The sequence below is a fragment of the Lepisma saccharinum genome, chromosome 7 (assembly GCF_977018435.1).
Source record: "Lepisma saccharinum chromosome 7, izLepSacc3.1, whole genome shotgun sequence".
In the NCBI taxonomy this organism is placed as follows: domain Eukaryota; kingdom Metazoa; phylum Arthropoda; class Insecta; order Zygentoma; family Lepismatidae; genus Lepisma; species Lepisma saccharinum.
Window position 1 is genome coordinate 63,825,905 of NC_139235.1, and position 15,140 is coordinate 63,841,044.

The 15,140-nt window shown below is 41.3% G+C and overlaps 1 protein-coding gene across 3 annotated transcripts in view; it reads right to left on the reverse strand.

The window, feature by feature from the left end:
• wge (BAH domain and coiled-coil containing protein winged eye) overlaps positions 1-15,140 on the reverse strand; it is a 184,012-nt gene that overhangs the window by 132,868 nt on the left and 36,004 nt on the right. For 2 of the 3 annotated variants that reach the window (XM_083125353.1, XM_083125351.1), the window contains exon 1: positions 14,291-14,336. The exons of the other annotated variant lie outside the window; for it this stretch is intronic. In XM_083125353.1, coding sequence (XP_082981479.1) covers positions 14,291-14,321 — 31 coding nt within the window. In that variant the 5' untranslated portion in view covers positions 14,322-14,336. Of the gene's footprint in view, positions 1-14,290; positions 14,337-15,140 lie in introns of those variants that run through there. 3 annotated transcript variants of the gene reach the window in all.

Consider the following 15,140-nt stretch of genomic DNA (forward strand, 5'->3'; position numbering starts at 1 on the left):
CTTTCGTGAAGGATAAATTCACAGAACATGAACAGCAGCTAACATCTTATTGTAAGAAGATGTATAAGTAACGGCAAGTATTTAGAAGATTCTCTCTCTAGACTCTAGTAAGAAGGTTCTTTCATAGGGCAGCTTCTTTATCTGTACGTTCGCTGCTCCTGTTGCGACCTCCCGTTTAGACAGAAATCTGTGACTTTGATGTCATCATGCAAATTCCCTCCGCATCTGCGTCAAAGATCAACAGCTCCCATGTTTTGGAAACGAAGGGGAGTTTCATTGCTTCGGCCGGGGGTGGAATGTATTGTAGGCACTATGATTGAATATTGTGCATTTTTCTTGTGTGATATCTGTATCATCAAAAGTCGTATGGGGTGTGTAGTGAGGGATGATGTCAGTAGCAGTCAACACTTCAAAAAAACGATGTTTTAAAAGATATAGAAAAAAAAAGGATTTGTATGATAGCTATTTCTAAAATTCATATAACTTAATGACTCCCACACACATAATTTACCTTCATTTAATACTGTTAAACTTTTGAAAATTGGACTTGGGTTTACATAGCCCCCCCCCCCCTCCCCGATAACCCGTGAGCCCCACCTGGAGATCAATTCTAGCTACGGGCCTGGGAGTAACACTCGTAATTGATGTGACATAACACCTACTTGGGTGTTAAGGCCTCCACTCCATACATGTTGTGGTTTGACAGCAAATGGTGTAACAATACACGAAAAATGGCGTTAAGGGCATGTATGAAAGGTTTCCGCGAGGTTCTTCCCTCCCCGGGGGCTGCGGACCACTGTTGCCAACTTTGCTGTTTTGGAGCGAGATCTTGCTCTTTCGTCTACACTTTTGGCTGTTCCCCTACCCCACTATGATGCCACCACTGGCTCCGACCTTCGAAGACCAACGTTTGCCATAAGTATGCATTTTGCACCAGACGTGATATTGTTATATTGGTTGCGTAGCCCCACCCCCTCTTAACTCCCCACCTACATTTATATAGCGCCGTGGCTGACGTGAAGATGACATAATGCTGTTATCCGGGAATCCTTTATTTTCGATTTCATACGACCATCGGTGGATTATTGAGATGGGTGATACCGCCAGATCTGGACGGTGAAAACTAAGAATAAATTGTCATCACTTTAAAGTTAACGGTAATAGCAGCGGCCCCCCTCCTTTGACACCTAAAATTACCGTAGGAGGCACTTTATCCAGCCTTCGAAAGTCAACGTTTGCTCCATTTAGGTGAAATTTAGCTCTTTTATGCGCATCTGGTTTGGCAACACTGCCAGGATGGCCGTAGGAGGCAAGGGAGCATTATTTTATTTGTTCTCTCGGAAAAAGAACACATTGAATAATTTCTTGGTCGTCCGAAAAGTCAAAATTCCCATTTCATTAGCAGTAATTTGATGTTGAAGTTGATTCTCCATAAGGAATAGATGGGATTCTGTAAGGACTTATTCTTTTAAAGATCGTATCTCCCTTAATAATCAACTTTAAAAACCGCTTCCACTTGCAACCTGGAGAGAAATTCATACTCTCTTGTCCAGGCGGATTGTTTTTTAGTAGCAGTGCCCATTCCGAAGACATTGAAATAAATGCACAACTGGTACGACTATTACTTTTCCCCTTAAGCAACACGAATTGCGCATGAACAACAAAAAGAAGCGTAGGCCAAAATCCATATCGCAAAGACATTGGGAGGAGAGCAGAGAAATGGATGGGGAAACCAACGTCGAGGTACTTTAGCTCAGAGTGAAGTCACCGGAAGGTCATGCCTAGCTGGTGGCAAATTTCCTCCGCAAGAAACGCGGAATGCGAGGAAGGACGTGCGCAGAGGCCTGTGCCACTCTCCCGAAGAGATCCCGGCCAGCCCCGGGCTGCCAGGCGACGGCGCAAGGCAAGACGCTGCCGATCAATCTTCCCGGGAACTTGCGAGTGGGCTTCGAGGTCCTCCAGTTCCCGAAAGTTCTTTGCCAGCGACTGAATTAGGGAACCGCTCCCAGTCCCACCGAGCCTCCGCCTTCGCAAAGACGAAACCTTTGCGATTCACCATTACATTTCTTGGAACCTGATCTGTGAACAATCTGATTGACGATTGATTTATTTTATTTTACTTGGCTTTTCTGCCTCTTTGGTTAACCGCTAAGATGAGGATAAATGGTGGTAAGAGCCAGGCATGTATCTAGAAATATGTTTCGGGGAGGGGGGAGGGTGCGAACCAAGTGTCTCAGGAATAATAATAATAATAATAATAATAATTTTTAAATTAAAATAATTACATTAAATCAAATTAATACTAATTACAATACATAAATTAATATTATATTATTATTACACGATTAGGTAAAAAGACTGTAGCTATAAAAATCGAGATATAACAGCGCATATTCATTACGTAGCTTACCTTTAGTTAAGATCGGAATAATTTACAAAAAAAACAAGTGCTCTGGCAATGAAATTGATGTCCAGTAGATGAATAATTCATTATTTATCGAATAACAAAAATGATGTCATATGTAGTTGGAGAAAAGTAAGTTTCTGATTAAAAAAAAGTTCAGAGGGGGGTCCGGACCCATGGACTCCTTCTAAATACGTCCTTCCTGTTCCTCAAAGCCGTATGATCCGAATATAATCCTTGTCTTCCAATAAGTTCAGAGGAAATTATACAACAAATGCTAAACGAGTATATTTTCATTATTTAATTTTCGTACATAATAAGTCTTTCGGGTGTGTGTGTGGGGGGGGGGGGGTTTCCGGATCCCGAAAATACGTCCTTTGTGTCCCTCAAAGCCCTATGATTCCAATGTAATCCTTGTCTTCCAATAAGTTCAGAAGAAATTATACAACAAATGCTAAACGAGTATATTTTTCATTATTTAATTTTAGTACTTGATAAATCTTTCGGGGGGGTCTGGACCCCCCATAAATACGTTCTTGGTAAGAGCGAATAATCGTATCTTAACACAATCGTGGACGTATGTCAGGGGAGGGTTTAGCGGCTCCAAACTACAGTGGAATCGCCTTTGCAACCGTGCCAGTGATCCTCTGTTGCTGCGTTAATCTACGAATGAACTTGCGGTCAAGCAACCAATTAGCCCTAGTGCATGGGCAAGAAGCGGCAACATTAAAATCCCTCCTCCCAGAAGCAGCCAGCAGGGAAACAGGATTTTGTCAAAATAACAGTTCTGCGCTGTGAATGAACATCGGTTGATAAGGCGACTCCACTGTAGGGATGGTCAAATCCGGATAATTTTCTATTCGTATTTCAAATATCCGAATATTCTGATATCAAATCGAAACCAAATACATGAGCACATTTGAACCAGAGAATGAGTAAAATTGTATTTATCTGTTTTATATTGTTCGTTACTGAAATATTTAGTAGGGGTACACGTAATTGAATACTTATATATGTTATAGTAGTATTGTATTTTTGTTTGTTTCATTGTACGGGTTATGTGGTAGAGCAGCCACAGGCTGAACTTTGCCCATGAGTAAAGAATTTCAAATTTTTAATTTATTGTTTATCCGTTTCACGAGCTATCTTTTATTCCTCATGTTCCTATTTCACTGTACGGATTTTCTAGAAATTCTTCATCAAATTTGTACTATCCGGATATCCGCGCCCTGACACGGCACTGACCGAATTTTTTTTTGAAACATACTGTATATTCGTATCACACATACACAAGTACACAGAGAGAGTTGGTTTGGAATAACAAAAAAAAATACCTTCTCGTCAGCAAATGTTGGTCTAAGTAGGCTACAAACGAATGGTTGTTCGACAGGACCAAATTCATTCAGTAATCGTGCACACTTGTTTAGAGATGTCAAAAATGTTTGCCAAAATTACCAAGTTTGATAAATATTACTATTTTTGTTTTCTTTACGCTTGTCAAAAAGCTCGTATCTTGTTAATTCAAACAACACTTTTTTCCCTGTATAAGTGTTTTAAAGATCAAAACCTAATGTGAACAATGTGCAAAAATAATTAATATTTACAAAAGTATTTCAATGTCAATAAACATCCATGATCACTCGTGACCTCCTTCAAGGTTCCCACTACACTCGAGTGTTGATATTCCCCGATGCACGAGTTATTGATTTGCAGACGTGGGTGTTTACCCACTGCACTTTTTGTATTTCCTCCATTATCGTTAACCACTACATCATTGTGCAATGTATTGAATTTCCATACTTCCACTGCTTTCTACCGGGAAGGATAGCCTTCTTTCATAATTGATACCATCTACTGCGCACAATCCTCAAGTCTTCCCTGCACGTAGGAGACTTGTCACGATGCCACTTTCTGTTGTCTTCTTTCCTCTTGTTGCCATCTGCTTGAGACGGTTTTTCCTTCTCGTTTCCATTGCGCGAAATCGTCTTTCATTCTCACCCGATGTTCTACTAATTTCAACTGTCTTCTTCGTTCTTTGTCATCTTGCCTTTGTCGTCATTATCTGCCTGCTGTATGGAATCCTCTTCACCATCGTTAATCTACAGCAATCTGCTTACGTCTACCTCGTAGCCATGTGACGCAGTTGCAAATCAGCTCCCGTTCCGCTTCTGTAAATCTCCTACACTCCTCGTCATCTCCGTCATCGTCTTTCGGCGCTGTCAGACTCTACCCTGTGGAAATATCTTCCACGTACTGTAAACTTTTACAATCTCAAATTCCCTTACACTTGTACTGAGTTCTTCTGCTGTGTGAAACCGATGTCCTGCATCACTGTTCTTCTGTATTTTCCTCTCTATGGTATTCAACTGCACTGGAACTTGTAAAATCGCCCTATTCTCTCGTTTTAATCTCCTCTTTGATATTATTCTTTGCTCATTTGCCATCACCTTTGTTCTTATTTTAGCTCTACAACTCGATGTGAGTCTTGGCCTGCTCAATGAGTTTCATCCAATCACTTACGTATATCTTGCGCACGTCTTCTTTTCAGATCATCAAGTCTTCCACGTTTGGCCTTCCTTTTGGTCTTGTTCCATCTCCTAGCGTTCCAAATGGTCTCCTTTACATAATTTCACATTCTGCATCTGACTCTGTGTTCCTCGTTCTCAATGCATACGATTTTTTTAACGCACAACGGGAACAGCATTGAAGAATGCAAGCATTTCACTTCCTTCGTATTTTCTATCTGAACGAACAAGCTTTGAAATAATTACTTCCCCAACTTACAGTGAATTACGCTTCCTGGAAATTCCAGAGCGTTGCGAAATTATTGGTTAACACTCTCTTCTATTTTTTTTAGGTCGTGAGGAAGGTCACCGTGACCTCTTATGATCTCAGTCGTTGCAACTAGATACGTGAGGATGAGCGTATGACCACTAATCTAGCCCCAGTTGATAAGATGGTAGGCAGGCTTACACTCAGCTCTTTCCTCTTCAATGCCTGTGTTAGTGCGCATGCGCAAGCGCTAAAAGGCCGAATACAGTGGCAAAATGAAAATAGGGGTGGTGGAAACATGGTGTCACTTAACGTTTCACTAAACTTAGTGTATACCCTCTCTGAAAATTTTGGGACTACAACACTGCTAACGTATAGCCAGTAGTGTTGCCCACGAGACGAGATTTTGGCCTGTCTCGTCTCGTGGAGTCTCGTGGAAATGCTGTCTCGTCTCGAAAATATTCGTTTGTCTTATGGCACATGATCAATCTCGTCTCGTCTCGAATTTTTAAAAGCCTGTCCCGTCTCGTCCCGTGGGCAACACTAATAGCCAGTGGTCCTAAACTCTAGCCTACTGCGGGAAAGAATAGGAAACAACCTGCGCATGCGCCTGTTTTAGTGGGAGGAGTCGGCTCTGATTGTAGACTCGTAAAAAACTGAGACGTTACGAAACGAAACTGGCTCTACATCCGACGAGACGAGTATCAGTGTAGAGAGGCAACGATTGTGCGAGGAGGGACAACTTCCTTTCGCCACGTGGCAACACTGGCTTCAGAAACAAATGCTCAGGTGCGCAACAGTCGATAAAGGAAGACACGCAGGAGGATGGGAAGGGGTTTATTAACCATTAAAAACTTGCTTTCCATGACGATAGGAGGAGGACGAGACGCCATTCGGGCGTTCGCGTGACGAGGTCTCGAGCGACTGTCATCTTCCGAGAGGCAGAGCCGATGGAAGGGAACACGCGGCCAAGGGGAACGGGAAAACTCTCTGCCTGCAGAACTTTGGTGACGCCACATCAACACAGGATCTGTCCGTGTTTGTGTAGTTTGCACAGGGGCGGCTCAATTTTCATACAAATAGTTAAATTGCACTAATGCACTTTCAGTGAGAGCTATGATAGTTTGATTTTGAAAGAATTAAATCATGATGTGAAAACATTACTTTAAATGAAACAATGCAAATTCGAAATTACGTTCCTGGACGAAATATTCATTTTTGTTTGTCGAATTGCGTGTCAAAGATAAATTTACTTAACACAAAGACAAACCACATGAAAATTCACGTGAATGCTCCAGATGTAATTCTGAGTTAAGTAATTTTTCACAATTTGGAATATCATAGCGGTTTCCAATTACTACAATGTTATAATGAGTTAGTATCAGGGTTGTTAAAGGTCCAGGAATTTTAAATAAATTCAATTCCGGTCCAGGAGAGAAAATCAGCAAGCGTAAATGGGTTCTGGACCGTAAAGAACCTTTTTATCTGTAAAGTATTTCAATTCGGTCCAGGAACCTTTATTCCAGGATCAATTTAAATTCGGTCCAGGAACATTTTTTCCAGAATGAATTTAAATTCGGTCCAGGAACCTTTTTTACGGAATAATTTCAATTCGGTCCAGGAACCTTTTTTCAGGAACAATTAAAATAACGTCGAGGAACCTTTTTTCAATGTAACAATACGCAACTTGGACCGAATTTAAATTGTCCAAGAAAAAAGGTTCCGGTCCTGCAGAGGAACCGAATAGAATTTATGGGTTCCTGGACCTTTAACAACCCTGGTTAGTATACCCATTCTTTACACCTGTTTACCTGCCTATTATTATCTCTGTCGACTGTAGGTACAATTCCAGATTCTAGGTTCGAATCCCCGGTAAAGCATGGATGTGTTCTCATCCCAACGTTGCCGTTAACCCAGAAATGCAGTAAAGCTATGCAAAATAAACCAAATAGGTGGAAAATGGATAGGCCTTGTCTACAAGACAAGCTTTGTTTCTCGTCTAGTTCGTATTATTCACGAAAGGAATGTCACGGGAACATAAATTCTAGTAAAAAGTTTCTACTTACAAAATGGGCCACAGACACGACCAGCACTGTTATGACGTGATATATTCAACTCACCTGAAATGGAAGAAAAGACAATGTTAGAAGTGAAAATTCTTGACCATGCATACATACGTATACCTACACAACACACATAATTGAAACGAAATTATTCTACATTACCACATTTCCATTTTATAAATTAAATTTAACATTGGCATCTAATTCGATATACAAAAAATGAATATTCCGTCCAGAAACGTAACTTCGAATTTCAAAATCAAAATCTCATAATTCTCACTCAAAATGCATTAGTGCAATTTAACTGTTTGTATTAAAATTTAAAAGAAATATACAGCTCTGGCAAAATAATTAAAACCAGCCTACTATTGAGCCTTCTCCTTATTCTTGTATGATTTATTTCACCCTTTATCTTTGGCACAAGTCGAATGTAAATAAAATGATATTGTACAAAATACTATGTACTGGCAACATTTAGCTAATAAATAAATAAGAAATATTATTTATAGCTGACAGTATTTTAATTCTCAATGATGTTATTGCCTTAACTGATTTCTTTTTTAATATTCTTTCCAATTAATACAGTGTTAAAATGAGTTAGTATTCCCCACTCTATGCACCTCACTGTCTGCTATGTACAAACAATGTATCCAATATATATACAAGAAAAATTCTTCCATGTGATGAACCAAGTAGTCTCATTCTAGGGTTAAGTGGTTAGCAGAGGGCGCTAAGATGCCAGAAGTACAGGGTTCGAATCTCGACTTGAGTGTGGGTGTTCTCCGTGGGGGGGGGGGGGTTCATCAGTTTCATCATATCATCACCAATTCGCAATTAAATGCTCTTGTAAATCGGAATTGGCAAATTTTCTGCTCTGTGACTGAACTGTTTGATTCGAATCCAAGAGTGGTTTGTTTACGACTAGGAGTTTTATGACTTAGCATATTTTTTTTGGTAATGGTGATGTGTACCCTAAATATATAGAAATTCATATTGTGAAGAAACTAATTGAATTAAGGTGCTTTTTAACGGCATATTTTGGACATTTCTGCGTGATGGAGCATATTTTGATGGATTTTCGGTCATATTCAGCATATTTTTGCATTTTCAAGAAATATACAGCCATTTTCGTAGTGGATTCGTTCTTACTCCCATGTTTACTCGAAAGGTTGTTTTTTTTTGACTGCAGCAAAATCTTTTTCATTTTATTTGAGAATTTAGAGAAAGTATTCATTGTGCATTTCAACTCAGGGCCCATAAAGTGAAGTAAAAATAGTCCGTATGTGAAAATATCTCAGCATTTAGATATTGATGTTTGAAACAGTCTAGTTATAAGGGCATATTTTGTAAAAATGTAGGTCATAAGAGCATATTTTACTTTGCATATTTTGGTGATTTTCAGGCCATAAAAATCCTAGACCTAGTTATGATTTTTGTTTGGTGTCGCTTTCCCCTCCACTTTTGGCTAATCGCGACGATGAGGATGAGTAATAATATGATGAAGGGGCAGTCATAAAGAACACCGAGATCGGGTTTCGAACCACTTTGACACGGAGGCTGACATTCGCGTTCTAGTAAAAGCGGCATTAATTCGCCACTCTACGCACATCAGGTATACATGAGAAACAGCATAATCATAAAATGTGTATATAAAGTTCTAATTTTATGCAAATATTTTCGAAGCTCGAGGCAAGAGGTCGTGGAATTGGATACGAGAACCCAGTGTTTCTAATCGCTGACGTTGCCAAGCTCCGTGAGTAGCTGGAAACTAGCAAAGTTTACTGACGGGTACTGAGAGCCACCTGTCGTTACAAGCTGGCGAATGGAGGTTTCTCAAAGAGCCTCAAACTGGAACCACAATCGCCGGAAGTATAGCTGTCAATCTAGTGCAACTTAATCTCAATGGAAGTTATCTTTTTATCCCCTTCTCAAACACGTTAGGAAAGTAGACGCTTCCTGTGCATGGGCCCCAGTCCAAAGTTTCACTCAGTGTTGCCAAATTGATAGAAAAAGAGCAAATCAGTTTCGAGTTTCAAGGAGTTATAATTCTGACGTCACAGGAACCGGTGTGCATTCACAGCGCAGAACGGTTATTTTGACAAAATCCTGTTTCTCTGCTGGCTTCTTTGGGGAGGAGGGACTTAAATGTTGCCGCTTCTTGACCGCGAGTTCCTACGTAGGGAACGCGGCAACAGAGGGTCACTGCCATAAAGACGGTTCCCGCGCCAGATATAAGAGCGGCGCAGGTATAGATTGATCCCTGCGCGATTCAACTGACATTGAATTGTTGCAACAGATAGACTAATCGAGGCTGGTTTAAAGTGGGATCTGAACCAGTATGTGCATCCACCGGGTGTCGAAACCCTTTGATTACAAGGCGACGACGTTACCACTACGCCATCGGGGAGGCCCAACTTTGAATTGGAACAAAGCGTTCAAGACACAACAAAATAGACAACAGCCGGTCTCCGTGGCGGAGTGGTTAACACAGCGCGCTAGGACACCATGGGTCTCTGGTTCGAATCCCGGTCTGTGCATTGGTGTTCTTTGCAAATGTCTCTTTATCAATTTCATCATATCATCATCCATTCTCTTCGATACCCGGTGGAGGCACATAGTGGTTCGGATCCCACTTTAAACTGTAGGTCCAGTCCCGATTAGGCTTACTATGCATAAAGTCGACTTAAAACACCAACTCAACTCAACTCATCATCCATTATCATCTTCGCAATTAGCCAATGCGAAGTAAAATAAACCAAATCAATAAATAAAAAAAAATCGACAACAGAGAACTCTTCATTGGAAAACTAGAAAGTACTAAATTATGACAAGTTTTCACTTTTTGCCGAAAGATGGATCAAGAACTCAAAAAAGTATAAAGTACTTTCTCGGTAACGAGACACTTGAAGTGAAAGTGAGTGGTCATAATAGGGCAAAATATTTGATTTGATTTTTGTTAAATAGCGTAGCTTTTCTGCCACTGTTGATCAATCGCAACGATGAGGATGATATGATGAAATTGGTGAAAGGGCACTCACAAACACGCAGAAAAGCGAAGTAAAATAACGCCAAATCAACAACAACAACAACAACAACAACAACAACAAAAAGCTAAGTCAGTGCGCAAAATAGCCAGGATGGCAACATTGTTCCAGCTAGTGGCTTTTTATCAGAAAATTGCCGACAATTGGATTGATTTGGTGTTTTAAGTCCACTTTATGCATTGTAAGGCTAATCGGGACTGGACCTACAGTTTAAAGTGGGATCCGAACCACTATGTGCCTCCACCGGGAATCGAACCCGGAACTCCTTCATTACAAGGCGACGACGCTACCACCACATGGGGAGGCCAAAATTGCCGACAAGATAGTGTGTGCATGCCAAACAAAGACCACAATCAGGGAACAGCTAAGGGTAAGAGAATGGGGGAAAGCGAAATATATCAAGGTTGAAAGAGGCGCTCTGGCATGGTTCAGATTAGGTGGATGGAAACAACTAAGAAAGAGAAACGAAGCAGGGGAAACGATATGTTCTATATGCGATGGGGGAGGAGACGGACGAGCATATCCTACTGAACTGCCCCTCTACACGTGACCTAAGGGACAAATGGATGAAAAACTTAACAGGGAGGTATGTGATAGAAGTGCTGGACGACAGAATAAAGATAAAGGAAGCGGGGCAGCAAGTGGGGAAATACCTGGGAGAAGTAAGAGAACGGCGGGGGAAAGCTATTAGAGAAGGCAGCGAAATGAGTAATCATGCTCCAGCTGAGCCATCTTTATAGTGTAAGTGTGTGTAAAGTAAAATGTATGCGTTTTTTGGTGAGAGTGCAGGAAAAGAGAAGTGGGGCGAGGAAGAAGGAAGAATGACTGGAAGAACTGTCGAGGGAGGGGAAGAATGTGTATATAGGGGACAAAGTGAGAGACAGCTTATAAGAAAACTAAATGTAACAAAATATTGTAGAAAAATCAAAACTATGTAGTGCGTACAGCCTATGGCTTGCACAAAAACAAAATATATAACTAAATAGGGAACTTCAAGCGACGAGAATTCCGAGCTGTCAGTCATTTGTCACTTTTGCAAGAGGGTAGAAAGGGGGTTCTTGAACCAACCAAGGAAGTACCGTTACCATGGCGACGGTTTATTTGTTTTGTGTTGCCAAACTTAGCAGCCGCGACAGTGGATCAAGTTTCCGTCGTTCTTGGTACAACAGCTAACGACCAGCATATGTTAACTTGCCGAAGCGTGGTTTACGATGACAGGGCAAAGCAACAACACTGTGCTGTCCCTCTTTCATTTGCAGCTGAAACGTCCAGTTCTGTTCTTTCATTGCGGGGACCGTAGTTAGTTCTCTGTACCAAATTCACCGCCGAATCTACAGTACACACTATGACCGTAGAATTAAATGCACATGAGAGGGAAAGTAACAAAATAATGACAGCTAAGAAGAAAAATCGTGGGAACGCCCACGTAGTGACGTCACTGGGCAATCACTATGCCAGTGACTTTCCGCTCTGGGCCATAATGTCCTGCACAGTTGTTGCGCCAAGTGTCTTGATAGCGTTTTTTCCCTCCCCCTCTCTTTCCTTCGCGCAAACACCCAAACCACTGCCAGGCTCTGATGTTTTGCGCGCAACGGGATGGTCGTTACGATAAAATATGCCGCGTTATACACGGGAAGTGGAGCTAATTTGCCGGATATACTTAATCATGCCACAACTTCCTCAGCTTTCGTCATTTTTTTTCTCCCTCCCGAAGACCGTCCCTCCAACAAATGTCCTGCAACGCTGCATACGAGGTTCTGAAGGGCAGACTATGTATGCAGTTTATAGTTCGAGCTTGCTCACTACAAGACATCCAACGTTGCTCGTAGGCGTGCGCAGATTGGGTGGACAATCACTGTATTAGAAAAATTGCAACTTCCGTGGCACCAATATTCTTTCCCCCCCTCCATTACGGTTTCATACAGCAGCAGATTCAAAACAACTACACATAACTTTTTTATTTCCAACAATGAACAGTTAACCCGTCAATTTTTGCCACTTAGTGCTAAGCTTTGCCCATTCTGCATGGAACACAAATGAACTATTCCCCATCAATAATAGGAACACTGGGATTTATCTACCAAAAAAGAAAATTGATTCCCCCTCCCCACGCCGTAATGGCATCCAATTGCCGCTACCGAGTTCCAATGTATGGGCAATTTATTCTGCAAACACATAGAGGCAACACATCTAACGAATAAAGTGTGTGGGAGTGTTAATAACAAGAATTTTTTCTAAACAACAAAGCTGGATAGTTAAATTACATAGGAAATAATGTGCTCCCTCCGTAGTTGCTTGGAACTTTCGTCGGCTTGAAAATACTTAATTTTCTAAAGAGCATAATATTGTTTAATAAAGGTGATTAAATTCCTCTGCACTAAATTTCTAAGTGAGACTATTGAGGGGAGCGACTGCCCCTCTTGCTCCACAGTGGCACGCATGTGCCAAAGCTATAAAAGATCTCGGATCATCTCCTCGCCAGCCATTGACGCTCGAAACTCTCTCCTCTCGAGTCAGTGTTGCCAATCAACTGAGTTCCCACCAAATTTGATGTAGATTTTTCTTAGGTATAAGGGATTGTCAAATCAAAAAAGTTTCATTGAAAATGTATTACCCCAAAAGTTAGTGGCCGCGGTGGCTCAGTTTGTTTAGCAAATTTCTGTCGGCCCCTGTGGGATATCCACAACCTCACCCAGTCGCAAACGTTCAAGTGAAACCGATTCCCAGTAGTCCCACTTCAGATCACCAAAAATGTGAAAATCATATGGAAAAATACCTGGGAGTATGTTGAAGTGTTTCCCATCCAAATCCCATCAAATTGGAAGTGTGGTGGCAGGCGTTATCATGAAGAAGGATGATGCATGCGTGTATGTGTGCGTAAGAGATGAAGGGGGGAGACGAACAGAAAGGAGTACATGTTATAAACATGTGTGTACATGAGATCTTTGGTGTGCGTAAATCTAGTCCAGGAATGTTCTGTTTGCATCCAAAGTTTGTGTGAGAAAATATCAGGATAATGTCCAGAGTAAGTTCAATTCTAGCCCAGAATATATGCTTAAAATTATGCTTATCAGAATCAAATAAAAACATTCAGATAACGTCCCGTTCATGTGGACCAAGTCATACCAAGTCCGAAACATTTCCAAAAGACATCCACAGAATGTCCAAAACATATCATTCCTGGATATATTTTGGATGTCCCCTGGACGGATAATGGATATCCAGAACTTCGACACGATTTTCCAGAAGATATACATTAGATGTCTCCTGGACGTTTGTATGCTGTATGGGTGTGAACATATAGTAGGGGAAAAAATCGCTGCCTACATTTCTTCTACACTGTTGTTCTTTTCTGCGATTTTCTTCATCAGCATCTTATGGGACCCTACAAGTGGAACTTACTATCACTGTGAAAAAAAGGGGTATCCGTGTTGAAATTCCCGGTATGGTCATCTCTGCGGCGCCAGTATCACTTCAAACTGTAGTCTCAGTCCCGATTACCCCGACCTGATCCTAGAATGGACCTTTTTTCCAAATCTGCTTTGAGGACTTGAGTTACGTACACTCATCGGCAATAAAAAATGGGACACCTAGATCCTGAAATACTTGATTTCCTGGAAGGTGCTATGTGTGTTGCCTAACTCTACGGCGATAAATGGATTTCAATAGTAAAATTTCAATGGCAACTTTACCATCGCCGGCAACACACCCAAAGCCCCCATTTTTATTGCCTTTATTACCGGTAACTGTACATCGGACAGATTGCTAAGCGGACAATATTGCAGTTTCAAGGGAAGGTTTTGTTTTTAGACAGAACCAAGAAACTTGTCTTCCCGTAACCAACCAACCGTAACCACACAACCATTCCTCGGTCGAACGGGGAGTGCTTCATTGCACCAAACATGCGATCAAACCTCAACCAATCCCATTGTTCCGTGAAAGTAAAAACGCCAATTCGGAACAGAAGCTATTTACAACAGCCACACCACAGCCCGGAGGAATCTTACCTGAGACATCGAACACAGAAAAGAATATCATTGCGACTGATTGCAACGTGGAGTACGGCTACCGGTATCCACTCGATAGCAAATGCATTGCCAACACACAAATCTGCAATAAAGAACAGACATTTACCAAGAAATACACTGTGGGAATGTGAAGTTAAACACAACAAAAACAGGCTGAAAGTGCGCTTACAGAATCAAACCCTTATCAGGATTATCAGAGCGGGAGACAGAGAAAAGGGAGAGAATGAGACAGACAAAGAAAGTGAAAAAGGGACAAATTAAAAAGAATGGAAGACTGAGAAAGAAAGGAGAGATGTGTGGACAGAAGGAGATAAAAAGATGGTCTTGATTAATTTGAATTGGTGTTTTAAGTCCACTTTATACACAGTAAGGCTAATCGGGACTGGACGTACAGTTTAAAGTGGGATCCGAACCACTATGTACCTCCACCGGGTACCGACCCCGGGACCCCTTGATTACAAGGCGACGACGGATAAAAGGATGGAACTACACAGATACAGAATGGGAAGGTAGAGGACGAAAAAGAAAGGGCAGGCAGTGAAAAAATAATTAGTGGAAAGATTTACGAAGAAAAAAAAGAGAAAGACACACGCCCAGACAGAGAGAGAGACCGACAAAGATTGAAAAAGAGAGAGACTGAGATTTACGAAGAAGAAAAAAAAGAAAGACGGAGAGAGAGAAAAGAGAGATTTAAGAGAGAGACAGTGATTGAGGGAGAAAAAGAGAAAGACGGAGAGAGAGAGAAAGAGAGAGAAAAACACACACCCACAGTGAGAGAGAGATTGAGAGGGAGAGAGAGAGATAGGGGAGAGAAAGACGGAGATTAAGA